General features: G+C 54.0%; 2 protein-coding genes across 6 annotated transcripts in view; one reads left to right on the top strand and one right to left on the bottom strand.

The window, feature by feature from the left end:
- The window catches only part of PPL (periplakin), a 47203-nt gene extending 25735 nt beyond the window's left edge, over positions 1 to 21468 (top strand). For 2 of the 3 annotated variants that reach the window (XM_033428873.1, XM_004270212.3), the window contains exons 3-22: positions 2432 to 2586; positions 3254 to 3374; positions 3987 to 4112; positions 4202 to 4243; positions 5661 to 5822; positions 5919 to 6026; positions 6960 to 7055; positions 8341 to 8463; positions 8556 to 8702; positions 9338 to 9489; positions 10784 to 10881; positions 11049 to 11206; positions 12137 to 12315; positions 12396 to 12534; positions 13288 to 13481; positions 14785 to 14935; positions 15690 to 15773; positions 16481 to 16597; positions 17097 to 17189; positions 17950 to 21468. In XM_033428873.1, coding sequence (XP_033284764.1) covers positions 2432 to 2586; positions 3254 to 3374; positions 3987 to 4112; positions 4202 to 4243; positions 5661 to 5822; positions 5919 to 6026; positions 6960 to 7055; positions 8341 to 8463; positions 8556 to 8702; positions 9338 to 9489; positions 10784 to 10881; positions 11049 to 11206; positions 12137 to 12315; positions 12396 to 12534; positions 13288 to 13481; positions 14785 to 14935; positions 15690 to 15773; positions 16481 to 16597; positions 17097 to 17189; positions 17950 to 20607 — 5103 coding nt within the window. In that variant the 3' untranslated portion in view covers positions 20608 to 21468. The remainder of the gene's footprint in view (positions 1 to 2431; positions 2587 to 3253; positions 3375 to 3986; positions 4113 to 4201; positions 4244 to 5660; positions 5823 to 5918; positions 6027 to 6959; positions 7056 to 8340; positions 8464 to 8555; positions 8703 to 9337; positions 9490 to 10783; positions 10882 to 11048; positions 11207 to 12136; positions 12316 to 12395; positions 12535 to 13287; positions 13482 to 14784; positions 14936 to 15689; positions 15774 to 16480; positions 16598 to 17096; positions 17190 to 17949) is intronic. The other variant, XM_033428872.2, reaches the window with a different exon arrangement.
- A 153-nt stretch (positions 21469 to 21621) lies between these two features.
- UBN1 (ubinuclein 1) overlaps positions 21622 to 27257 on the bottom strand; it is a 36373-nt gene continuing 30737 nt past the window's right edge. For 2 of the 3 annotated variants that reach the window (XM_012533256.3, XM_033428876.2), the window contains 2 exons: positions 26063 to 26306; positions 21622 to 25786 (listed from right to left, as the gene is read on the bottom strand). In XM_012533256.3, the coding sequence (XP_012388710.1) occupies positions 25611 to 25786; positions 26063 to 26306 (420 nt within the window). In that variant the 3' untranslated portion in view covers positions 21622 to 25610. The remainder of the gene's footprint in view (positions 25787 to 26062; positions 26307 to 27257) is intronic. The other variant, XM_004270213.4, reaches the window with a different exon arrangement.

Raw genomic sequence — 27257 nt, 5'->3', positions numbered from 1 at the left:
GTACATTTACGATGTTGTGCAACCACTGCCTCTATCTGGTTCCAAGGCACTTTCATCGCCCCAAAGGGAAACTCCACGCCCGTCAGCAGTCATTCCCCATCCCCTCCCCACAGCCCCTGACAACCGCTAATCTTTCCGTCTCTTTGGATATACTTATTCTGGATATTTCATATAAACAGAATCATACAGCATGTGACCTTTTGTGTCGATCCCAATTTTTAAATGCCAGAAAAGTTGGAAGAATTGGAGAACATCCATATCCTCACCGCATCTCCTGGATTTGCTGTATCCCTTATCTGTCCATCAGTGTGTGTGTCATTTACAAGATATGTCAGTCCCTATGATTTTTTTTTTTTTTTAACTTTAAAAAACTTCTCTATGGAAAGTGTCCAAGTTTTAAGAGCTCACCCTTGTGAGTTTTTGCATCAGTAGGTACCCATGAAACCATTACTCAGGTCAAGATAGAGGAATTTCCCAAAAGGTCCCAAGGGACCTTCCCAATCAGTATCCCCCAGAGGTAGCCACTGTGCTGACCTCTGTTCCCATTGATCAGTCTTGTCCAACTGTTGACTGTTGAACACCCACATGGCATATCTCCCCACTAGATGTTCTTTATTGTCTCGGCTGGAGAGGGCTTGCGTTCCCACACAGCACCTGCACCTGTGTGAAATAGGAAATGATTAATTTACTTCCTCCTTTTGCAAAATTAATCTTTGACACTATAACTGCCCAGCAGAGCTTCAGATCAGCTGGTGATGGTGGAGCTGATAAAATTCCACCCAAGCCAAGAACCATGACATTTTGTTGCAACTTTTTAACTCGCCAGACCCACCCATGGTGGGGTGATGGCCCAGCGCCATTGGACTTCTGCCACGTGGACCTCACCCCCAAGCCCCTCAGGGTGCTGGGCCCACTTGCTGCTCAGCCCTCCCGGCCCAGGAAAGACCTGGAAGAACGGGCTGGATACCTTCTCTTCCTCCGAGAGGAAGTTGAGTCATTTGACACTGTACCAGGCACCACATCACTTCTGTTCACTTCTTTTTCCTTTTGCCATTTCTTCCTTTTTCTTTTTCAACATCTTTATTGAGGCATGTTTTACAGATCAGAAAAATGCACCCCCTTTAAACGTACAGTGCAATGGTTTCTAGTAACATCACCAAGTGGTGCAGTCATTTCTGTAGATTGGTTTCAGAACTTTTCTTCATCCCTTCATAAGAGCTCCTGTGTCCATTGACTGCAGATTCCCCTCCCATCCGGCCCTTGGCAGCCACTCATCTACTTTCTGCCTGTGAATTAGCCAACTCGGGGCAGTTCCCATAAGTCGGTCCCGTGCAGTGTGGCCTTCCGTGTCTGGCTCCTCTCACTTGCATGGTTTTGAGGCTCGTCCCTGACGAGCCCACATCTGTGCTCCCACCTTCTCGCTGCCAAGGGAGAGTCCTTGGGTCACTTGGATACCTCTTCTGGAGCAGGGGTTTCTCTTACTCCCATTACAGAGATGGGGACGCCGAGACCCAGCGAGGGGAGGGGACTGGCCTCGCAAGTTCCCCCATGTGACCCCCATCCAGTCTCTGGACCCCCAGTCCAGTCTCTGACTCATCCCCCCGGGCCTGGGGTCCCCCGGACCTGGCACAGTGCCCAGCCATGCTCCCTGAAAGTCCACTAAGTGGATTAATGGACTGTGTTTAGAAACCTGCTGTACCCGCTGCTCATTCATTGTTCTTCCGTAAATAAGCAGAGACCCTGGACTCATCAGCGACTTATCCATTGTACCTCCCAGATGCCCACCCACTTTGTTCATTCTCGCCATTTCACTGGTGACACCCCAGCGTGGGCCACCCTCAGCTCTCACCCAGGCCCTGTCACAACCCCTGACTGTGCTCCCAGCTTGTACCCTGTTCCCTGCAGAGCCCCTGGAGGAATTGCCTTTAAGGATAGGTGGGGCCCCGTCTCCCACTTCCTCCCCCGTCCCTCCTTCCAGCCTCAATCACAGCCATCCTTTCCTCCCACAGGACCTTTGCACAGACTATTCCCTCTGCCTAGAACACTCTTCCCTTTCTTCCTTCCTTCTTAGCCTGTGTCACCACCTCAGAGGGGCCTCACTGACCCCCAGAGCTCAAGCAGGTCCCCCATGTTCCACCTCTGCTGTGTTTCCTTGGTAAACACCAACTTGTAGGAACTTGCAGTTACCTTTGTGAGGTTTATCTATGACTTGCCTTTCTGGGGGTCTTCCTCTCCCCTGGGCTGGGCGGGGGCCATGTCCCTTTGTGCACAGCTGTGTCCCGAGCCGGCCACAGCAGGCACTTGAGCAGAGGCTGGGCAGGGCTGGGGGAAGCCATCGCTCGCCCCTCTCCTCCCATCCCTCCCATCCCAGCTGTGCCCACTGAGTCCCTGCCCACTCTCTCTCCCCGCCCCTTTCTTGTGACTCTCACAGGACCTGGCCCGGCTGCAGGAGGGCCGGCAGCCGGAGCACCGGGACTCAGCCCTGCAGAAGGTTTCAGACTCAGAGAAGCTGCTGTATGTGCTGGAGGCGGACACGGCCATCGCTAAGCACATGAAGCACCCCCAGGCGGACATGATCGCCGAGGAGTAGGTCCCCTCCGCTTCGGGTCCTGAGGGACCTGCTCGGGACCAGGGCAGGGGGGCTGCAGCCACTCAGCATTCAGGAACCTGAGTTGGGGTTTGTTGAGGGTTAACTGGATGCCAGCACGAGCCAAACACTTTATGTTATCCTCACGACAACCCATTTTGCAGTTGGGGAAACTGAGGCTCGGAGCGCTGGTGTCTCTCTCCTGTCCTGGTCAGAGTGTGACTACAGCCCCCTGACCTCCAAGCTTGCGAACACATTCTCTCCTGCCTAATGCCCAGCTGGCTTCCTGAGCGCCTGGCTCTCGCCTCAGCTTAGATGTGGACAAAGCACTCTCACTGTCATGGCCCCCACCACCCTGTAGCCCTGCTGGATGGTGGGCTCCAGAGAGCAGCAGATCTGCCTGTTTCTTCTGGAACCTCCTGTGGGTCTGGGTGCACAGTAGGGCTCTCAGGAAACATTGGTGGGGGAAGGTAGAATGAAGGAAAGTGGACAGGAGCAGGGTGGGAGTGATTGCCTGGACCCAAGGCCACAGTCACCCTGTCCTACCAGGCCACTGAGCAGAAAGCTGAGGCCAGGGGCTGGGGTGGGAGGCCGCCCCCCTCGTGGCATGGGCAGTGCACCCACCAACCAGCCCCGTTAACCAGGGTGGCCACTCTCCCCGCTTAGCATCTGTCAGCTGAAGGAGCGTGTGACCAACCTCCGCGGGAAACACAAGCAGGTCTACAACCTGGCAGTGAAGGAGGTGGACCCGCAGGTCAACTGGGAGGCGCTGGTGGAGGAAAAGCTGGTATGGCCCGGGGTTCAGCTGGGGTGGGGCTGTGTGTGGGCCGGGGGGACCCCTACCATTGAATGGGCACCACAGTCTTGTCAGGGAGGGAGTTGTGTTCCTGGTGTTTCCTGATGTTTGTGTCAATGAGATGAGCAAGGCTCAGAGAGGTGCAGTGCCTAGCTCAGGGTCACACAGCAGAAGTGGTGGAGATTGGGACCCTCCCGGGCTCGTTGGAGTCCTGGGAGGCTGGGGGCAGTGGCCAGATTTCTGGCCGGCCACTGCCCTTCCTTTGCCCTCATCAGCCCATCTCCACCATGGAGAACCCCGGGCACTGGGTGACCCCAAACAAGTGACTCCCCCGGCCGAGCCTCTGTTTCCCCATCTGTGAAATGGAAACAGTAACCGTGAGGGCCTCTGAGTTTGCTGTGAGATTAAATGAGATAGGATGTGACAGCCTCTCTCTGCATCCCTCCGGGGCCACTTCACTCACTCCTTGGCCGGCACCGTGAGGAGGAGAGCCGAGGCTCCCAGGGTATGGGGTACTGGGTGGGCTGCGAGTACTGAGTGGGCTGTGAGTCCTGAGTCCCTGGCCCACCCTCATGCATGTTGTCCCTCCGCCCGCCCGGCCAGGACAAGCTGAGCAGCCAGAGCTTCGGGTCGGACCTGCCGCTGGTAGACCACCAGGTGGAGCAGCACAACATCTTCCACAATGAAGTCAAGGCCATCAGGCCCCACCTGACCAAGGACGGGGGCAAGGTATGTGCACAGGGGTGGGGGGGGCCCCGGGGAGGAGGGGCTCCCACCTGCACTCCCACCCTAACCCATGCCCTCGGCTCCATCCTCAGGAGCAGAACAGCGAACTCCAGGCCAAGTACCAGAAACTGCTGGTGAGACGCCCCCGGGAACGGGATGGGAGGGGCTGGGAAGCCGGGCCATGGGGACAGAAGTGTGTGCAGTAAACACTTCAAACAGGACGGAGGGGGATGAAGTGGGAAGAGGCAGTACCCCGAGCCCCTACCTGAGAGGCACCCCTGTTTGCCCTGTGCTCGTGGAAAACCCCAAGAGACCCCATGGATACAGTTCATCTTACTATTTGCTTCTTAATTCTTTATTGAGCACCTACTGTGTGCCAGATACAATGCCACCTGCTTAATAAACGGAAGTTTTTCTATTTCCTTTTTCAAAACCTTTAAAGAATGTCTTCTTTTTTAAATTTTTAATTAATTTATTAATTTATTTTTATTTTTGGCTATGTTGGGTCTTCGTTTCTGTGCGAGGGCCTTCTCTATTTGCAGCGAGCGGGGGCCACTCTTCATCGCGGTGCGCGGGCCTCTCACTATCGCGGCCTCTCTCATTGCGGAGCACAGGCTCCAGACACACAGGCTCAGTAGTTGTGGCTCACGGGCCCAGCTGCTCCGCGGCATGTGGGATCTTCCCATACCAGGGCTCGAACCCGTGTCCCCTGCATTGGCAGGCAGACTCTCAACCACTGCGCCACCAGGGAAGCCCCAAGAATGTCTTCTTTTTAAAACCACACAAGTGATACATAAATGTTGTGGACATTACAGACACTCATTATGGACGTTACAGACACCTCAGACGTGAGAATGCAGAGGCGGTGATAGTATAGCCGGTAGGAGGCTCTGGAGCTGGGCTGCTTCCACCCCTTTTGGTGGGGAAACCTTGAGCACAAGCTGCTGAGCCTCTGGGAGCCTCAGTTTCCTCATCTGTAAAACAGTCACTTCCAGTCCCTGGCTCATAGGATGCTTTGAGGATTGCATGAGTTGATGTTGGAGAAGTCCTTAGCACAGTCCTGGCACGTGGTGGGCCCCACACGTGTGTTCACTACTGTTCTCATTTGCAGAGTGGAACGCAGACATCCGTCCTCCTTCCCCTCCTCCTTGCCCTGTGGTGGTTTGCTACGATCCCCCAGCACCATGACATGTTAAAGAAAAAAGTGGAAGTGTAGCTGCTGATGTTTTTGAGCACCAGCTGTATGCCAGGGTTGGTGCCCTATGAGATCAGTGCTGTCGTTATTCCCATTCTGCAGACGAGTAAACTAACGTTCCACAAATATGTCAATTCTGTGAGGGTTTTGTCTGTTTTGCTCACTGCTGTATCCGCAGGGCATGGAGCCGTGCCCAGCACTTAGTAGATTCTCAGAAAACATTTGCTGAATGAATGAAGGGGTTTCGGAGGGTGGGAGGCGGTCAGGTGACTTATCCAAGGGAGTGCAGTGGAGCAGGAGGAGTGGAGGGAGGCTGTTGCCGGCAAGGCCACAGCCCTGTCCTTGCCCGCCCACAGGCGGCGTCTCAGGCACGGCAGCAGCACCTGAGCTCGCTGCAGGACTACATGCAGCGCTGCACCAATGAGCTGTACTGGCTGGACCAGCAGGCCCAGAGTCGTATGCAGTACGACTGGAGCGACTGCAACCTCGACTACCCCAGCCGCCGGCGCCAGTACGAGGTGGGCACTAGGCTCTGGGGGTGCGGGCCAGGGGGCTGGGAAGGAGCACGGGACTGCCTGGCTGGTCAATGAGCCCCTCCACTGCCCCTGCTGCAGAATTTCATCAACCGGAACCTGGAGGCCAAAGAGGAGAGAATTAACAAGCTGCACAGTGAGGGTGACCAGCTGCTTGCCGCCAAGCACCCCGGAAGGAAATCCATTGAGGTACGTGAGCCCCGGGAAGGGACGCCTCCTCCAGCCTGCCCTCTGGGTGGCCTCTGCTCTGGGCCACCTACACTCAGGCAGGCCCCAAGGTGGGTGTCCTGTGTCCATCTGTCTGTCTCTCCATTTTGCTGCCTCCTCTTGCTCTGTCTGACCCTGCGTCCTCTCCTTATCTCAATGCCCTGCCCTCAGTCCCTGGACTTCTGAAGCCCATGTGGTGCCCGTATTAGTTTCCTATTGCTGCTGTAACAAATGACCACAAACTGGGTGGCTTTAAACAAAGGAAAGTTATTCTCTCATAGTTCTGAAGGCCAGAAATTCGAAATCAGGGTTTTGGCAGGCTTGTTTCCTCTAGGTCTCTAGGGGAGAATCCTTCATCATCTCTCCTTGCTTCTGGCAGTTGCTGGCAATCCTTGGCATTCCTTGGTTTGGAGCTGCATCACTCCTGTATCTGCCTCTGTGTCGTCACATGGCCTTCTCACCTGTGTGTCATCTCCTCTTCTTATGAGGACACCAGTCATTGGATTTCAGGCCCACCTTTTAAATCCAGGATGATTTCATCTTGAGATCCTTAACCAATTACATCTGCAAAGACCCTATTTCCAAATAAAGTCACATTCTGAGCTCTGGTGGACTTGAATTTGGGGAGTACCTTTGTGAGATTTTTTTAAAAGCACCACTTTGGGCAGACACAGCCCCTACTTGTCCCTTGTGCAGTGTACAACCTGAGCACCCATACACAGCAGCCCTGCTTGGCACCTCAACACGTTCCCCTCACTCCTCCTCCCACCCCTGGGCGGGAGGTGGCTGGGAGCCACACACACACAGAGGCCAGATACCCCCTCCTCTATCCTTTCCTGGTCTGGAATCCTGCCATCCCTCCCTTCGTGTCCCCGGTGCTTGGCCAGCAGCGATCTGCCTCCTTTCTCCTGGCAGGCTCACATGGAGGCTGTGCATGCAGATTGGAAGGAGTACCTGAACCTGCTCATCTGTGAGGAGAGCCATCTGAAGTACATGGAAGACTACCACCAGGTACCTGCCAGCCCAGGGCCCCGTTGGTGGGAGCACCCAGTGCCTGCTTGGCTCACTCATGGCCTCAGTGCTACTTCCTGCAGGAGCCTTACAGGGCTGCCTGCCCAGGCCTCCCAGTACTTACACTTCTGATGACGTGGGCGTGCCCCAAGCTTGCTGGGCCCTTGTCTGCCTTCCCTGGGGGCTGGGGCTGGAGAGTCTGACTCACCAGGATAGTGTAGGCACAGGAGTAGGTATGTGGAGTTTTAATTTTGGTAAAAAATATACAATATGAAATTTGCCATTTTAGGCATTTTTAAGTGTACAATCCAGTGCATTCATTACATTCACAATGTTGTGCAACCATTGCCAAACCATTGCCACTGTCTTTCCAAAACTTTTTCATCACCCCAAATAGGAATCCTGTACCTAATGAACAATCACTCCCCATTCCAACCCCTGGTAACCTCTCATCTACTTTCTGTCTCTTTGGATTTGCCTGTTTTCGATATTTCATAGAAGTGGAATCACATGATATGTGGCCTTTTGTATCTGGCTCTTTCACTGAACATAATGTTTTCAAGGTTCATCATGTTGTAGCATGAACCAGAATTTCATTCCTTTTCGTGGCTGAATAATATTCCATTGTATGCATGGACCACGTTGTGTTTATCCATTTACCTGTTGATGGATGCTGCATTGTTTCCACAGGAATGTGTTTTTAACAAGAGAGCTGCACGTGATTCTTATGAGTAGGTGATTTGGGGACACTTGAACTCAGATGATACTATTGTAACTAACTCCTGGTTCAGTGTCAGCCCTTCTGGGCTATGAGCTTCACAGGGATCCCAAAGTCATGTTCATAGCTGCAGCCCAGGGGACAGCTGACAATGAATGATTCCAGAGCTAATGGGCTGAAGAATGGGCAAGAAAGTTTCCTAGAACCAAGTGGGGAGGCTTATCTTCCATGTACTAAGACTTAGAATAAGTCAGGATGTCCCTAGCACAAAGAGAAGAGTGGAATAGAGAAGAACCCTAAGCTTACTGGTGTATACACATGAAAACAATATGTCATAGAGGTGGCATTGCATGGATTGGTGGGAAGGGACCTGGTTTCTCCCTGTGAAGCCCCCCAGGAAGCTGGGCTGGGGAGGGTTGTGGGTGTCCCCAGGTGGCAGAGCCCATGGATTCAGGGTGAGTGGGAGGCCCAGCCCTACCTGGGAATGGGCTTAAAGTCACAGCCAGGATTAGCCCCAGGTGTCCTAGCACTGTCCTGTCCGTGACAGGGCCCCCCGGTCTCCTCTAGTTCCACAAAGACGTGAAGGATGCTCAGGAGCTGCTGCGCAAGGTGGACTCAGACCTGAACCAGAAATACAGTCCCGACTTCAAAGACCAATACCAGATTGAGTTGATGCTGCGGGAGCTGGACGTGAGTGATGCCTGAGCAGGCCCCTCCCCAGCTCCTTGCCTGCTGACCAGGGAAGGCTGCGTGATCTCACCTGTGCACTCCCCCCTGTTTAGGACCAGGAGAAGGCTCTGGACAAGTACGAGCACGAGGTGCGGGGCCTGCAGAAGCGAGGGCAGCAGGTGGTACCCCTCAGGTACCGCCGGGAGACACCATTCAAGCCCATCCCCGTGGAGGCGCTCTGTGACTTTGAGAGTGACCAGGTGAGCCCCTGCCTGGTGCTCCAGGTGCCCCAGGCAAGCTGGGCCCAGATCTGCCTCCTCTTATGTCACTGAAAGGCCTTAGGAGTGACATGGCTGGATGCAGGGTCTCAAATATTTCAGGAGCCTGTGTTTATCTCCATCATGGGGTCCTCTCTGCCAGTGCCCCTGCATCACCCCACCTGCTGCCCTGGCCTTTTCTGTCCTACCAGCTTAGTGGCCCCAGTCATTCCAGCAGAAGTCCCAGGGAAGGTTCTCATTGGCCTGCTCTGAGTCATGTGTCCAGCCTAAACCAATCACTGTGGCCAGGGATGCCATTCTCTCATTGGCCAGACCTGAGTCACATGTCCACCCCCAGAAGTCAGGGAATGGAAGGACGAGAACACATGGGCTGGGACTGCACAGGGGCTCCCCAAAGGGAAATCCAGGTGGGTGCTAGGCCGGCAGACCCAGCACATGTTCTCTTGGTGCTGGCCCCTCTCAACTCTCTATGATGGAACCTCTTGGGGAGGATCTGAGAAACAGGCTAAGACTCCCCAGGTCCCAGAGTTAGGGGTGGGGCTGAGATGGTGACTGGGCTCCTGGCTACCAGGTGGGGCAGGTCTCTCCATGTGTTCTGACTGGCCTGTCCCCACCAGGGCCTAATCTCTCGGGGCTACAGCTACACCCTGCAGAGGAACAATGGGGAGAGCTGGGACCTCACGGACAGCGCAGGGAATGAGCTGACTGCCCCAGCTGTCTGCTTCATGATCCCTCCCACCGACCCCGAGGCCCTGGCTCTGGCCGACAGGTACAGGGGCAAAGGAAGGAGCCAGCATGGACTGGCCGCACCCCATGGGCCCCTCAGGCCATGTTCACAGCCCTGGGCACCTCAACTCAACCTCAGGGTGCCACTAACATCCCCACACCTGCACCCTTTGGTGGCTCAAGTGGGACAGCAGCAGATCCTGTTGGCTGAGCTGACTTGTGTGTGAACCTCTGGCTCTGGGCACACATCAGGGAGTGGTTTTTCTGCAAGGGCCTCTGGGCCTTTGCACATACTGCTCCCTCTACCTGCACACCAACCCACCACCTGTTGGCTCAGGCCTCTTGGTTTGAAGACCCAGCCTGGGGGTCGCCTCTTCTGTGAAGCCTTCCCTGATTGCCCCCTCATCCTCCCCCTGGCTCCAGGAAAAGGGCTGCCGCCTCTTTCTCAAGCACCTTCTCCCACTGCTCGTGCTGCTCTCATTAGGGTGCTTTGTGTCTGTGTCAGTCTCATTGGGCAGAGGCTCCTTGAGACTTACTATTTTCAGGGCCTTGTTCAGTACCTGGTGCAAAGCAAGTACCCAAGAACTCTTTGTTGAATGAGTGATTCAAGGAATTCCTTATTCATTCAGCAAATATGTATTGAGCACCTACTGTGTACTGCTTCCTCAGGGGTAACATCTTGGTGGGGAAAACAAATGAGCAAACAAGATTATTTTATAAATTTATTTATTTGCTTTTATTTTTGGCTGTATTAGGTCTTTGTTGCTGTGCGCAGGCTTTCTCTAGTTGTGGCGAGTGGGGGCTACTCTTTGTTGTGGTGCGTGGGCTTCTTGTCGTCATGGCTTCTCTTGTTGCAGAGCACGGGCTCTAGACCCACGGGCTTCAGTAGTTGTGGCACATGGGCTCAATAGTTGTGGCTCGTGGGCTCTAGAGTGCAGGCTCAGTAGTTGTGGCGCACGGGCTTAGTTGCTCCGCAGCATGTGGGATCTTCCCGGGCAAAGGATCGAACCCGTGTCCCCTGCATTGGCAGGCAGATTCTTAACCACTGTGCCACCAGGGAAGCCCAAGATAATTTTAGATAGTAAGACTTGCTATTGAAGAAAAGAGAGACAAAGAAAGGAAGGAGGGAAAGAAGGGGTCCGTTGAACCCAAGAGCAAAGAAGGACCAGCGTTTCAGCAAATCCTTTCTACGTGTGTCGTGTTAACTTTTCAAAGCATTTTGATGAGCTTCCCGACTCCTCGAGGCTGTCTGTCCAGCCAGAGTCCAGGGTCCTGTGTCAGTGGGCAGTAGGGGCAGTAGGCTGCCCCAGGTCCCCAGCCCATTTTTGCTGTCACAGCCTGGGCAGCCAGTACCAGAGCCTGCGGCAGAAGGCAGCTGGGAGCAGAAGGGCGCTCCAGCAGCGGCATGAGGTGCTGAAGGCAGAGAACTCTGGAGGTGGGTACCAGACGCTGCCTGAGGCTCTGGGGGGACAGGGAGGCAGGGCTGGGCCCAGGGTCTGTGCTGCAGATGGGACAGTGGAGGTGGGGAGACTGGCCCTCCTACGCCCCCTCCCTGGGCCTCACGATCCCCACTGCCACCCAACTCTGATTTCCCTCCGGCAGATGTCTCTGACCTGCAGGGCCGGCAGCTGCTGGCCGGCTTGGACAAGGTGGCCAGCGACCTGGACCGGCAGGAGAAGGCCATCACAGGGATCCTGCGGCCGCCGCTAGAGCAGGGCCGGGCCGTGCAGGACAGTGCTGAGCGGGCCAAGGACCTCAAGGTACCCCAGGTTGGGGGCAGAGGCTGGCCCACTGGCTCCCCGGGGCCCCTGCTCAAGGTCTTATCCCCATGGGGTGTCTTGGCACTCAAAAGGGACCACTTGCCACGTGTAACAGGAAGTCGTGAGTCGTGGGGAGGGGGGCTGCTCTAGGCCAAAGACTGAGGAGGTGCCTGAGGCCTGGTGCCCCCAAGACACACCCCCAGGAAAAAGGGCTCGTGGCAGAGCTGACAACAGCAGGACTGCAATCTGAGCAGATCAGCACTGAGCTGAGTGAGAGGCTGCGGTGCCCGGCAGCACACGGGCTCTGGGGCGACAGGGCCAGCTCACTCGCCTTGACCACAGACACCGTTCAAGCCCAAACCTCAGTGTCTTCAGTAAAATGGGCTGATCCCCACTCAGGGGGCCTCGACAGGATGGGGTAAGATGAGCCGCATGAATACCATCTACTCCTCACCTCTTTTACACACACACACAGTTTCCCGGGTCCTCGGCGCCCTCCACGATGGGCGTGACCGTTCCCGGTTTACAGGAGAGGAACGGGGCTCAGAGAAGTGCCGTGGCCCTTGACGGGGCTCACACCAGGGCTGGTCTGGTTGGGGCCGAGCCAAGGCCAGAGGACGCCTGATACAGGGGTAGGGTTGGGGCTAGGCCCCACCATGTCCCCTCCTAAGCTGCTTGGAGTCGTACCCACCTCATTGGAGTTGTCCCCAAAGATGAGTAAAGCCGTGTGAAGTAGTGGGAACAGGAACCTATTAATACTCATCACTCGTGAGTCACCATCCACTGTGTCAGAATTCCCAGGGATGCTCATTACAAACACGGACTCCTAGGCCAGCGTCCCAGATCCCCAGTCAGGCCCCCCGGGGATGACATCCCTGTGTGGGGGTGGCTGCCGGCTGTGGTCAACGCGAGGGGCTCTGGTCCCCACAGAACATCACCAACGAGCTGCTGCGCATCGAGCCCGAGAAGGCGAGCAGCACGGCCGAGGGCGAGGCATTCATGCAGGCCCTCCCGGGCAGTGGCAGTGCGGCCCTGCTGAGGACGCGGGTGGAGGACACCCAGCGCAGATACGAGCGCCTGGTGCAGCTGCTGGACGCGGCCCAGGAGAAGTGGGTGCAGGTGGGCAGTGGGGAGGCCGGGCGGGGTCAAGGTCCAGCACCGCCCCCCAACTCCTGACTCATGTCCTCAGGGTTGACATCGCCAACCGCCTGGAGAAGAGCCTGCAGCAGGGCCGGGAGGTGCTGGCCTCATACGAAAACCAGCTGGCCCAGGAGGACACGGTGCCCAAGAGTGGCCATGCCCTGGACAGCAAGAGGCAGGAGCTGGCGGTGAGTGTGGGGACCCTGGGCTTCAGGAGCCTTTCTCTGAGTTGGGCATGGGCTCCAGGCGCCCCTGCCACCCCACCTGTGGACAGTCGAGGGGCCCGAGGCCCAGGGCAGCAACTCTCTCCAGGTTTGGAATCCCAGCTGCACACGGGGTTTCTGTGGCCTGTGGAAATCAGGTGCTGGTATCTTAAAATCGAATGTCCACATAATCCCCCCAGATTCCCAGTGTCTCTGGACAAGCAGATCTGGTCACCTGGACCCACATGCCTGCACGGCGTATCAGCTGAGCACAGGAGCCTCTGCCCCCAGCCCAGCATCTGCCCTCTTCACCATTGCCGCTGGGCCCGCTCTAAGCATTGGGGTCTGTGAGCCCATGGAAGGCCCCTTATTCACAAACCACCTCACAAAACCCTTGCCTTTGTGGTGAGGGCCTCACCTCAGAGCCCAGGAAACAGGCTCAGAGACCGGAGCCTTCACGAAGGCCACTCCAGTCCCGGGCACGGGGTCACAGGCACGTGCCGTGTGCCGCAGGGTTTTAGAAGCTAGTTTTCCCAGAGTATTGGTCATTGTAACAAAATGGAAACTGCAGAAATGACCAAGGGTTTTAGGAGAAACTCAAGAGGCAAACCACCGGTCCCCGCCCAGGTCCAGGCCTGCCACCCGCTAAAAGCAGGCAGCCCCAAGAGCTCTGGGTAGCACCATCCCGGGCCCTGGAGCTCTGGCCACAGCACCTGCCATCTGCCTCTGCCCCGGCAGGCCATGGCCTCCGAGCTGCAGGCCCGGCAGGCCCTCCTCAGCGAGGTGGAGCAGAATCTGCAGGCCGCCAAGCAGTGCTCTGGCTCGCTGGCCAGCCGCTTCCAGGAGCACTGCCCGGACCTGGAGCGCCAGGAGGCCGAGGTGCACAAGCTGCGCCAGCGCTTTGACAACCTCTGCCAGCAGGTGGAGGTCAGGTGAGGGGACCGCGGGGGCCCTTGGCTTAGTCTGCCTTAAGGTACCAAAGTGGGATTTCTGCAGACAACACTGAAGGCTGTTTGATTTCTAAATAATTTCCTCTTTCTGAAAAAAGCAGTATATATACAAGATAAAATACACAAAGGGATTATAATGACCAAACCCTTCCCCCAAGATCAGCACTGCTACCAGTTTCTTGTGTGTCCTTCCAAAAACATTCTGTATGAGCTGCGGTAAGTAATTAATGTACGAATGACAACACACCACATACAGTGTGTCTTGCTATTTTCCCTGTCGTGTATTTTCCCAGCCTGATGAGTCAGTAAGTGTTCCCCCCTCCTCTTCTGTTTTCTGGAAGAGTTTGTGTAGACTGGGTATTAATTCCTTAAATGCTTGGAAGAATTCACCACTGAAGCCATCTGGGCCTGCAGTTTGTTTTTTTGTGTGTAAGAGGGTTTTTAACTACAAATTCAACCTCTTTAATAGATATTGGACCATTTGGGTCATCTAATGCTTGAGCAACTTCAGAAGTTTGTGTCTTTCAAGGACACATTGTCCATCTCATCAAGTTGTTGAGTTTATTGGCATAAAATTGTTCATAATATTCTCTTATCCTTGACTATCTGCAGGATCTGAGGGAATGTCCTCTCTCTCATTCTTGATGTTGTATTTTCTTCTGTTGTATCTGTTTATTCTTCTTGTCCCCCTAATCATTATGTTTGAGGTGTATCACGTTATTGACGGTTTCAATGAACCAGCTTTGGTTGCAGTGATCTTTCTCCTGTTTTCCTGTTTCCTGCTTCACTGACATCTGCTCATTATTATTTCCTACTGCTGCTTACATTAAGTCCAATTTGCTCTTCTTTTTCTTTCTTAAGGTAGAAGCTTAGATTGTTGATTTGAAAGCTTTCTTTTTTTTCTTATCTAAGCATTTAAAACTACATACTTCCCACTAAGCACTGCTTTTGTTGTGTCCCACAAATTTTGATGTTTTTATTTTCAGTGAGTTCAAAAGATTTCCTCACCTCCCTTGTGATTTCCCCTTGGATCCATGAGTTATTTAGGTCCTAGAATTCACAGTGGGCATCCCTGTGAGTCCACACAGGCGGGCCTTCCTGCGCTTTACAGAGGCCTCACAGTATTCCAACACAATATTCCATAATTTATCTAACTATTCCCTTCCTGGTGAACGTTTAGGTTATTTCCAGTTAAATTACTTTTGATGACCTCTTTAAAAAGGGACGGCAGGCAGCTCTCAGTGAGACCTGAGAGCTCAAAGGCCTGACGGGCTTTGCCCCACAGGGTCCAGAGCCTGCAGAGCACCCGGGCTGCTCACGACGCCTTCTATAGTGGCCGCGACCGCCTGCTGCAGTTCCTGTCCCACATCCCCAGCTACGAGCCCCAGGAGACAGACGGCCTCGGCCAGATGGAGACCAAGCTGAACAACCAGAAGGTGAGAAGGCCACTTCCGCGTTCACAGGAGGATGGTCACAAGGAGGGTCAGAGGTTAGCAAGCCCCTTCATGGACGGGGGCCTGGCAGCGGTCCTGGCCAGGCGGGCTCCCAGCACCCGGGTCTCTGACAACAAGGACGGGGTCTCCCTCACCTCTCCGTCCTCAGTGCCCAGCACAGGGCCTGGCCCAGAGTGGACACTCCGTGCAAGCCAGCTAAATAAGCAAATAGCTACAGGGACACAGGGGAGCCCTCGGGGAAAAACCCATTTCCAAAGCCCAGAGTGCTGGCTCCCCAGAAGGCAGCAGGGCCTTAGGGTGAAGGACGAGGAACAGGAAGCCCAACAGCCTGGTCTCAAATCCTGCTCCCATCCCCATTAGCCATGTGCCCACGGGCCAGTCACTGCGCAGCACTGTGCCTGGGTTTCCCCGTTCATAAACAGGAGGTGAGGACGGTGCCTACCTCACAGGATGTTGGGAGATTCAGTGAGATAATCTAAGAAAGATACTAGAACAGTGCCTGACATTTCGATGCACTCAGTAAACACAACTTTCCTGCCAAAGATGATTATCTTCTTGGCCCTTCTTCACAGGGCCTTAGAATTGCCTTTTGTAACAAACAAATGTAAACAGGGAAGCCATTCCTTATACTTTGTGCTATGGAAGAATTCCAGACTCCAAGGAATCCAGCTACTCTATCTAGGTTTTGGATTTTTTTTTTTAATTTTTGGTTTTCAAAGTCTCTGTTGTTTTACAGAACCTGCTAGATGAGATAGCAAGAAGGGAAGAGGAAGTACAGAAAGTCTACGCCCACTCCCAGCAGTACCAGCAAGCTGTCAAGGTGAGACGTGACACCCTGCCCAGAGTGTAAAGCAGCAGGGCCTCTTCCCACCAGCTGGTCTGGCGGGGTGTCCTCAGGCACTGCTGGCGGCCACGCAAACCGGCACAGGCCTTTGGGAAACAAGATGGTACTGGGCATCGAATACCAGAAAAGGATTTTCTACTGTAAAGCAGTAACTGGGGGAATTTATCCTAAAGGAAATAATATGAAATAATAATAATGTGGGATTAACAAAATCATTGTACAACAGAATTATTTACAATAGCAAAACAGACAAACTAGAAATAACCTAAATGTCCAACAGCAGAGGAACAGCTAGTAAATTATCACCTGACCACACAATGGATGTTAAAGTCATCAAACTGATCCACAGGAGAATTAGGAGGAGGCAACATGAGAAAAGCCATAACTCTAATGGTACAGAGTTCAATGAAGAAAGCAGAATGCCGTGGTCTCTAGGCCAGGGAAGGCCTGGAAGGAGCATGCTCTGGGGACGGAGGGGGATTGTGGGCCTACTTTTTCTCGTCGCACATGTTATTCAGGGACGTAGGTACGTACCACTGATGGATCTATGGTTATCAAAATCTCCTGGCAGGCAGAACAGGGTGTGGCTGAGCAGAAGACCTTTGCAGTCAGCTGGAAGGGGCACAAGAACATTTTGGTCTCACCTGCTCTTGTCTGCCCTCTGCCACGTCTGTCTCACGCAGGACTACGAGTTGGAAGCAGAGAAACTCAGGTCCCTCCTTGACTTGGAGAATGGAAGAAGCAGCCACATGAGCAAGAGGGCCAGGCTCCAGTCCCCTGCCACCAAAGTGAGGGAAGAGGTGAGCTCTGCAGGCCAGGCCTTCTCGGGGTTCCCTCGCTCCAGAGAGCACGGCATGCAGGCCTCAGAGACGCACACACAATAGGGAAACTGGCCCAAGAGCCCTCCTGGGTGCCAACAGGTTCAGTAAGAGGAGATAACTTATTCTGGGGTGGTGACATGGATATGCCTAGAAAGACAGCCTGCTGGGTTTATCTGAGCCAGAGCCACGGACTCCCCCTGCTCCCCCTAAGTAAGTACACACACACAGAGGGCCGATGTTATCAGCTCCTTCCATACACGAACACGTTAAGGCTCAGAGACAGACCTGCTCAAGGTCACTTGCTGGGGGTTTAGGCTTCTGACTCAAAATCCAGTTTTCTCTCCTATAGATGAGACTGTAGTAGAACTCCAGGTAGGAAGGGGCAAGAAGGTTCCCTCTCTCCCCAAATGCCAGACTTTGCAAACACCATCCAGCTTACCTTCGCTTAGCCTGTTGACTCCTATCTGCTCTCCTGTAGGAAACGGCTCTTGCTGCCAAGTTCACGGAAGTTAATGCCATCAACAGACAGAGGCTGCAGAATCTGGAGTTTGCTCTGAATCTCCTGAGACAGGTAATGGATCTCAGTAAGGCATTCTACTCAAAACTTTCCCGAGAGCTGCGAAATAAGACTCATTGTGCCTCAGAGAAACAGTCTGTGAACCAGTGGGCATGTCCCCCTGCGAACAGGGTTGGGTGGCGCCAGTGCAGACGCCAGCCCACGCCTGTGCCCCTGTGGACGTGAGTCCAACCTACATGTCCCATCCCTCAAACATTTGCTGAGTACCCAGAAAAAGGTAACTTATTTTTAAAAGCCCAAAACGTTAACGACAACATTGTAATAGTTAAGAAAGTGGAAGCAACTCAGTATTCACCAGCAATGGGTGTGCGACTGAGCCAGGGTCTGTCCACACAATGGAAAATGACGAAGCTGTCACACGACGAGGTAGCACTCTCTGTGCCGCTGCAGATTCTCTCATAAGTGCAACAAGCAGGGAACAGAACAGGCAACACCGTTAGTGTGGAAAAAATAAGTATGTGTCACATGCAAAAATATACGTGTCTCAAAGGTGACAGTATCCTGTACGAACAGGACCAGCGGTGACAGACAGCCTCTGCTTCACACTCTTCTGTGGTTTTAAAATATTTTCCCAGATGCATTTAAACTAGTTGTTTTACCATTTTCAAAAGGAGGCCTAGGACTCTAGTGAACCCGGCACTGAGGGGGTCCCCTAGGGACCACAGGACAAGCAGTCTGACCTCTGGTGGGTGGCCAGGTGGGGTCGGGCCATGCAAAGTCCGGCATTAACCCTGCGCTATCTTCTCCTTCCCAGCAGGCTGAGGCAGGCATGAGCCATGAGGCCCTGCCCAGGGGCAAGCCGGGCTCCGAAGTAGAGGAGACGTGGAAGATTCAGAGGGAGCTGGACGAGGAGGCGGAGCGGAGGCAGCAGCTGGAGAATGAGGTCAGGAGCGCCCAGGAGGAGATCCGGACCCTGCAGAACCAGAGCCCACAGGAAGCAGTGGTGAGGAAGGTGCTCAAGAAGGTGCCAGACCCCACGCTGGAGGAGAGCTTCCGGCAGACGCAGCAGACCCTGGTGGAGGAGCAGTGCAAGAACCAGCTGCTGCAGAAGGAGCTGGAGGCACTGCAGCTGCGGCTGTGCGCCCTGGAGCAGGAGGCCAGGGATGGCGGGCAGGAGTACATGGTCAAGGAGGTTCTGCGCATCGAGCCGGACCAAACCCAGGCCAACGAGGTCCTGAGGCTGCGGGAGGAGCTGGAGGAGCTGCGGCGGCAGAAGGGCACCCGGGAGGCAGAGGTGCTCCTCCTGCAGCAGCGCATCGCAGCCCTGGCCCAGGAGAAGAACCAGGTGCGGGAGAAGGTCACCGAGAAGGATGTGGTGAAACTGCAGAATGACCCCCAGCTGGAGGCAGAGTTCCGGAAGCTGCAGGAGGACCAGCAACGGGAGCATCAGCTCAGGGAGAATCAGGAGGAGGAGCTGAGCTTCCTCCAGGACAAGCTGAAGAGGCTGGAGAAGGAGCGGGCCATGGCTGAGAGCAAGATCATCATCAAGGAGGTGCTCAAGGTGGAAAAGGATGTGGCAACCGAGAGGGAGGTGGGTGACCTCAAACGCCAGTATGAGGACGAGGCCGCCAAGGCTCGTGCCAACAAGAGGGAGAAAACGGGGCTGCTCCGAAAGATCTGGGCCTTGGAGGAGGAAAATGCCAAAGTGGTCGTGCAGGAAAAAGTGCGGGAGATCGTCCGGCCAGACCCCAAGGCAGAGAGTGAGGTGGCCAACCTCCGCCTGGAGCTGGTCGAGCAGGAGTGCAAGTACCGGGGGGCCGAGGAGCAGCTGAAGAGCTACCAGAGCGAGCTGGAGGTGCTCCGGAGGCGGGGCCCCCAGGTGGAGGTCAAGGAAGTGACGAAGGAGATCATCAAGTACAAGACTGACCCCGAGATGGAGAAAGAGCTTCAGAGGCTCAGGGAGGAGATCATCGACAAGACCAGACTCATCGAAAGGTGTGACCTGGAGATCTACCAGCTGAAGCAGGAGATCCAGTCCCTGAAAGAGGCCAAACCCCAGGTGCAGACCAAGGAGGTGGTCCAGGAGATCCTGCAGTTCCAGGAAGACCCCCAGACCAAAGAGGAAGTGGAGTCTCTGAGGGCCCAGCTGTCACAGGAACAGAAGAAGCAAGTGGATCTGGAAATAGAGAGGGTGTCCCAGGAGGAAAAAATCAAACAGAAGGAGGAGGAGCTTTCCCAGGTGAAGGAGAAGATGGTCCAGCAGGAGGTCGTCAGGTACGAGGAGGAGCCGGGCCTGCAGGCCGAGGTGAACGCCTTCACCGAGAGCATCGACGCGGAGCTGCAGCAGATCGATGGCCTCCGCGGGGAGCTGCAGCAGCTACAGCGCAGGCGAGCGGAGCTGGAGTGCCAGCTGGAGGAGCTGGAGCGCGAGCGGCAGACACGCAGGGAGGCCGAGCTGGAGGTACAGCACCTGAAGCAGCGGCTGGCCCAGCTGGAGGAGGGGGAGGCCCGGGAAAAGGTGACCCTCAAGCAGAAGGTGGTGCTGCAGCAGGACCCCCAGCAGGCCCGGGAGCACACCCTGCTCGCGCTGCAGCTGGAGGAAGAGCGGCACCGGCGGCAGGTCCTGGAGCATGAGCTCAAGACCCTGAAGAAAAAGCTGGAGCACCTAGAGAAGATGGAGGTCAAGGAGAAGGTGGTCCTCTCCAAGAGCATCCAGGTGGAGAGAGGTGACACCGAGCAGGAGATTCAGAGGCTAAAGAGCAGCCTGGAGGCGGAGAGCCAGAGCAAGAGGGAGCTGGACGCAGAGGTGAGCCAGCTGGAGGCCAAGCTGTCGGAGCTGGAGTTCTGTAACTCCAAGTCATCCAAGGAGCTGGATTTCTTGAGGGAAGAGAACCATAAACTGCAGCTGGAGCGGCAGAGCCTGCAGCTCGAGGCCCGCAGGCTCCAGTCCGAAATCGAGACGGCGGTGGCGGAGACGCAGGGCCTAAGGAGCATGCCGGTGGCGGCAGACCCTGGGGCGCAGCTCGACTGCCGCCTCCGGTCCCTGGAGCAGGAGCTGGATGACCTCAGGCAGCTCTCTAGAGACAAAGACCTGGAGATCGACGAGCTGCAGCGACGCCTGGGCTCTGTGGCCATCAAGCGGGAACAAAGGGAGAACCACCTGCGGCGCTCCATCGTGGTCATCGACCCCGACTCGGGCCGCGAGCTGTCCCCAGAGGAAGCCCACCGGGCTGGCCTCATCGACTGGAACATGTTTGTGAAACTCAGGAGCCAGGAGTGCGACTGGGAGGAAATCTCCGTCAAGGGTCCCAACGGGGAGTCCTCTGTGATCCATGACAGGAAGTCTGGCAAGAAGTTCTCCATCGAAGAGGCCCTACAGAACGGAAGACTGACCCCTGCCCAGTATGACCGCTACATCAACAAGGATATGTCCATCCAGGAGCTGGCCGTCCTAGTGTCCGGGGAGAAGTAGGCACGGCCCCACCTTCACCTTCCTGGAAGCAGATGCTGGCTCTCTCCTGCCCAGTACTCTCCCATCTTTTCTCCCTGGCCCCGTGCAGCTCCTAATCCGTGCAGAACCCCGTGTGTCCCCCCAGCTGCTCAGAGCACAGCTCAACCACAAGCGGGACAGGCACCTGCTGAACCGTCATCCAACCAGGTGAGTGACCTGCTTCATCTCCCGATGATTCAAACCCGCAGTGCCCTTCGTCTTTCTCCTTTTCCCACACAGTCCCATAAACAGACTCCTTCCAGGTGTGATACCTGGAAGCAACTGAAAACTGCGAAAGCACACGACGACCAACAACTGGGGTGGACAAGCCCACTCCATGCAGCACTGACCTCCACACCCCAGCACGGGAAACTCTAGGGCAGAAAGGCCTCCCTGCTTCAGCAAAGCAACAGCTCCCCAGGCCTGCAACCTGCATTCACACCCCTCGGGATTCTGGCTCAGCCGACTCTTCATCAGAGGCCTTCTGGGGAGACGGATCTGGGCTCTATGCCAGAAAAGGCGCAAAGAAACCAGAACAGCATCTGACCCTGGTGCTCGAATGAAGCTTAACTGTCAAGCCATACTGTCCCAAGAAAACGCACCATCGGGGAACGTTTCACATTTTGAAATTAAAGTACTTTCCTAGTGGACTGTGTTGCTGTTAGCCTTAGATTCGGTGCCTAGTCCTGCTTATTATCTCACTGCCATTAGTAAACTCCACAGTTGATTTTCTACCAAACAAATTTCGGGTCCTCTGTATCTCACGTATTATGTAAGAAAATGGGAAGTAATAGGGAACTCTATTTATAGTGCAAAAATAAACACCTGGTGGCTTGATTCTAATATCATGGTGTGTTTCTTCCTCTTTTGCATGTGAGGCTTAGTCTCCAACACCCTCTTGGCTTTTAGCCAAAATGAATGTTCCCTACATACCAGCTCCTATGGGAGAAAGAATTACTTGCAAATATGGTAAAAGGAAATAAATGAGAAATGATGTTTTGGAAACCTTGAAACAATTTATTGGGTGGTTTTATACAAGATTAACAATTTCCACACCACCCCCAACACCAACATAGTCGCTGCATGAAAGCCACAGCCCTTTCACACCCAAGAAACGCCGGCAAGAAAAGCCCTGCAGCGCCGTGGCCCACGAGCCCGCTCCGCCAACAGACCTGCCTTGCCGTGGCTCTTTAAGTCATTCACTCTTTCGTTACCACAAATAAAGCATCAACAAGGAAAAGAAACCTCATAAACTCCCCATCAAAGAAACGTTTCCCTGAGGCAAGAGGCATCACTAGATTCCTAAGAATGAGGGTATCCTGCTCCAGCCGCACACTCAGTGGTGCTCGGGGAGGAGGGAGCACTGCAGGGAAGGGAACCAGGGTGTTCTCCTGCTGCTCAGCGTTCACGGACGGCCTCTGCGCGGCTCTGAGCTCAGCAATACAAATCTCTTCTTTGGCTCTTTTGCTACTACCTAAGACTATTCTGTAAACTGGAAACCCAAGTTGCAAAAAATAGATATAATAAAGGGATAAGGAATCCACTTAGCCCAATGTGAAACACATGTTGGTTTTTATGTAAAAAAGAGCACAGGCCTGGCCGACTAGCTGGCAGAGGTCTTGCTCCCCCTGGAAACCAAGCAAACTCTGTGTGAATCGTGAGTTACCAAGCATTGTAACCTGGGAGTCAGGAACCAAGAGAGCTGCCCGTGTCTCCACACAGGCGTACATTCTGAGGAGGCTGTTTACTCTCAACGTATCAGAAATCACTTAGCTAGAGCAGTCAGTTCAGACTTCACAGGACAGGCAAGTGCCGTAAAAATCTTTGTGAAGCAGCCACTGGGTGAGTGGGAACAGTGGGATGACTTGAGCTCCGGGTAACTGTCCCAATCTGTCTCTGACGTGCTCTCCAAGCTCGTCAGCATGTCACCCTGAAGTCAATGCATAGCCCTGCTGCCTGGAAAGCCAGGACCTCCAGGCCTGCTTCTACATGGCAGAGGCCTGTTCCTGCAGCTCTGCCTGAGAATAGTTTTTAAATAAACTGGAATGTCTACCTGCGACTTAGAACCCCTCATATCCTTGGCCCTCGAAGAGATGAAGAAGGGCTCTGGGGCTCTGCAGTCTACCTGTATGAACTCTGGAAAAACAAAGTGGGGGCCCTGGCTGAACTGGGACCTGGGATTTGTGGGCCCAGATGACCTTCAAGTCAGGACGGCACAGATTATGATGTGCAACCATAAAAAACTCAAACTATGTCTTAAATACAGACATATCTTTAAAAAAGGTCTTCATCTGAGATCCACTCAGAGGGCTGAATGGATGTGTGTCTAATTCTGCTCCACCATAAAGGCACTGGAATTATGTTTTCCTAGGAACAACATGACTTGCGAAGAATAGTCCCATTCTATCCAATGCATTTAATGGTAAGGATGAAAACTGAGCCAAAAATAAGTGTCTTTAAAAATCCTACCACAATTGTTGAATCTACAAAGGTCTTTTCTCTAAAAGAGCTTCATTGTCATGTTCAGTGGAGAGACGGGCCCCCACGATGAGCACACATTGGGTGTATTTTTCAAAGAACAAGGTACATCTCCCAGCTGTGATGTTACCTGGGTTTGTCCTGTTGAGCACACAGCCTGAGGATGGACGGACACCGTGACCATCCAGGGAGCCCACTGTGGCCAGAAGGAGCCCCGACCAGTAGGGTGCCATGAGGTACTCTGACCAAATGTGAGGGGGTCGGGCAGATGTGAAGCACAGGTGCGCCGCGCCACCTGCTCTGCCCCGCCACCAGAGCTCTGAACACGACCCGGCGCGCTCCCCAGCCTAGCGCTGCCCCTCCGACGATTGTCTGCAACAGAGCGAGAGGCCTGGAGCACCAGGCTGGTCAGGGCCTCCAGAGAAGCACGGGGCTGCTCGCCTAACTGAAGGCACATCACACATGCCAAGAGACGCTCCACTTAGCACTCACGCCTTCTCCAGAAGAAAATCAATGGCAGAAAGAGCATAGTTATTATCCGACTTCCGAGACCTACTCGTTCAGCTTCCAGCCTTTCCCTTGAAAGTCACAATTTCCGTGGCACACTGGGCCCTTTCCCATGAAGCTGAGAAGCATCTGAAAAAGAGTAAGCAAAAACAGAGCGTAAGATTTTCAGGATCTCTGATTCCCTTAAGGCAGCAGTAACCAAACCTCAAGGGGATCACTTCTTAAATAGCAAAAGCCCCTGAACACTGAATGTTCTAAGGCTCAAAGGAGCCGGACACGCTGGCAGGTTATCTGAGTGTGCTGCTCCTTGCAGTGGTGCAGAGTGCTGCGCACTGGGAGGGCAGCTGCTGGCTGAGCACCGTGTTCACAGAACCGCGGCTCTGCTGTGCAACACGGGCCACTCCAGTTCTCAGCCACAGCTGTCATCCCCAGGCAGAGCCGGACTCCATAGTGAGGACTGAAAAGCACAGTGAGCATCCACACCATCAAAGACACTCAGGTCCTAAAAGGACAAGCTCAAAGGCACTAGCATTCTGAGTCCACGTGGGAAAGAAAGCAAAGCAGATACAAGTCACAGCTGGAACAAGCAGACAGCTTTTCACTGACAATCACTCAGTGTAATCCTACAACGCAAAGAATGTCTAAAAGAGAGATATTCAAATAGCCTGTTTTAGCATAGATGCTTTTCAGATAGCATTTCAACACCCAGCGGAAAAACAGGTAGGAAATGGTACAAGAAAACGCTTTTCCCTTTTTTGCTGAAAATACCACAGATCAATGGTCACGTTTTCAATGGCTCTTCAATTATTTTCTGTTTGAAAGAGTGTTCCGGAAAGCAGAGAAAGTGCAATCTTTCAGCAGCCACAAGCTCTCGCCTGGACAGCTCTGTGACCACCAGCTTGCGGAATGAGTCCCTGCATCTGACTGCTTCTCCAGAGGAAAACGGAGTAACTGCTGATACAGGCTTAGCACCCCCGTTTCTTTCTCTGAGAAAGCAACATTTCCATCTTGGGGATTTACAGTCCATTCTTGCACCCAGCTGGCCTCTGGCAGTCACTATGAACGTGTCAGCCTCAGGACACAGGGCCAGGGACCCACGGCACATCTGGAGGCGGACACGGGACCAAAGCTCTCAGCACGGCAGGTCCCAGGCACATCCAGCTGGGCAGCTCCCCGCCTTACATCTACCCAGGACCCGTCCACCAGGGCTACCCAGGCTCGGCTTCCTCAAGAATGGCTCTCCCTTGAGCAATGTAGCCCCCAGGTCGTTTCTGGAACAGGTCTAGAGCAGTAAGAAGAGCAGCAGGCCAAAACAGAGATCCCGTGAGGGTTCCCAGCAGTACTGCATTACGTGTGCCTAAGGGCCAAGGTCCCAGGACAGGGCAAGGCAGACCACTCACTGTGCAGGTGCTGGCTCAGGGCCGTCTTCTCACAGCTATGAACCTAGGGCCGTAGGCCAGTCCCTTTCTGAAAGGCACTGCTCTATGGAGAGGAGACCCAGGGAATGCTGCCTCAGTCACGTCGTGATCCCAAATCTCTGCGTTGACACCTGGACTGAAGAGAAAGCTGCTCCTCTCCTGGACACATGCTGACATCAGGGAAAAGGGTCCCTCCCGAAGCCTTGCCACTGTCACCTGCTGCTGCTACTTGGACTTTCCCTTTTACTTAAACTAAATTTAGAGTCTTCTGTTAGCTGGTACCCCCTAGAAGGGGTAGCAGTGTGAACCTAAAGGCTGGTAGTGCGCCAACTAGCCCTTGGGAAATCAGCACCATTACCCCTCTAGTTTTTGTTAATTAAAGAGAAAATGCTGAGCTATGGGTGGGGAACTCCTCAGCCATGATGCCTGTGGCCATCATGACTTCCTCTGTGATCACAGAGGGCAAGGCTGACCCGGGAGATGTCACAGCGGTAGACAGAGCCTGTGTCCCTCAGTCTGAGTACCCACAGAGCCGAGCCTCAGAGGACAAACCCACACAACATGACAACGAGAGGCAGACACTTACGTCCTTGGCAGCAGACAAGGCCTCTGATGGGGGAGGGGAATGGCCCACAGTGCGTGTGGCCCTCTGACCACCTGGAAATTACCTGGCAGACTCTGTGGGATGTGGGTAGACACGGCAGCGTGTGGGAGAGGTGCTCCGCGGGGCGGGCTGGAGTGCAAGCCAGCCAGGAGACCTGAGAGGAAACAGGAAGGGAGAGAAGAACAAAGCACACACATTGAAGACAGGAGTGGAAAGCAGCCTCGGTGCTCCAGAGCCCCAGGCGACCTACTGCACTGGTTCTGGATGGAAACCCCAAGGGGGTGGCTCAGCAGGGTCCCCGGGAAGGCTGCCCACGATTACACACCAGACAAACACAGGAACCCAGCACATAACAACAGAACCTGTGGGTCACACAGAGGCACTGGGGCACCTTCTTTACCTCCAGTGTGGGGAGGAAGGAGACACTTACTGTGGCCGAGGCCGTGGTGGAACGTCCCAGGGGCAGGGCCTGTGACGATGGCATCCTTGGAGACCCCTGCTTTAGCGGAGGAGTCAGCACTAAAGGAGATTACGTGGAGGGGGAGCTGGGAGATAATTCCCAAGGGGTTCGAGTTCAAGGCCCCAGGCAGCTTTGGGCTGCCTGCCTTGTAGGATGAAGACAGTAGATTTAAGGGTGAGGAGCTGGTCAGCAGCACAGCCCCACTCGTTCCTTTCTGGGGAGGAAGCACACAAAGGGATCAGCACTCCAGCCCCATACAGAGCTCACTCACAAACCAAACCTGTTAGCATACCTGGGGGGACACATGCACGTAAGCCACCCCTTGTGAAGGAACACCCTCCACTGCGGCCCCAAAGGGAGGAGGAAGACAGTCTCTGTGAACTGGCATGGAAGGGCTCCCAGAACAGAGTTCATTTTAAAATGCAGGTGTTAAATATGCCTTCCTTGTGCAAGAAAGAAAAGGAAGGATACCCACAAATATAAGTATATAGGAATATGTGTACGTGTATACTTATATCCATAAAACATACACACACACACATTTGTAAGTATTAATCTTTGTTTTTAGAAAGAAACAGGAAAAACCTGGAAACTAAGGAACAGTTACAGGGGGTGTGTAGGAGGAGGGCACAGGTCAGCGAAACTTTGCTCAACACACCTTTCTATAGTTTTGTCCTTTGCAACCACATGGTTGTCTTATATATTGGAAAAATGGAGAAAAAAATAAGCTCGCTCTCATTTTCCCAACCTGCATCCAAACTTCTTGTAATCACCTACAGGCAAACCTCATAAACCACTGGACTCTGTCAAATCGCCTTTGTCTGACCTACAGAGTCTTTCCAAACCCAATCAAAGGATCATTCTTAGAAGGTACTGATCTTCCTAGGGCATGAATATCTCCACATAACTAATGATCTGAGAGACAGTATGCATTTCATTTACTTGTTTGGAGAGATGGACAGGCAGGAGGCTATGAAAGGAAAGTTTTCTAGCTCATTCTATGCCATCCAGATCCATAGCCTCCCTGCAAACATGGTGCTGACAAAGTCCTTTCCCTCCATTCGTCCTCCCAAGGAGAAGTTTCAGGCTCTGCCTGGGAGTCCTGCCACCAGAAAAGTAGAAACCTGGAAACAGGAAGCCCAGTCCTCCTTCCAATTTCCGGGCT

Source organism: Orcinus orca, chromosome 16 (genome assembly GCF_937001465.1).
Source record: "Orcinus orca chromosome 16, mOrcOrc1.1, whole genome shotgun sequence".
Taxonomy (NCBI): domain Eukaryota; kingdom Metazoa; phylum Chordata; class Mammalia; order Artiodactyla; family Delphinidae; genus Orcinus; species Orcinus orca.
Note: the sequence above shows the minus strand (reverse complement) of the source record. Positions and strands in the feature narration are given on the sequence as shown.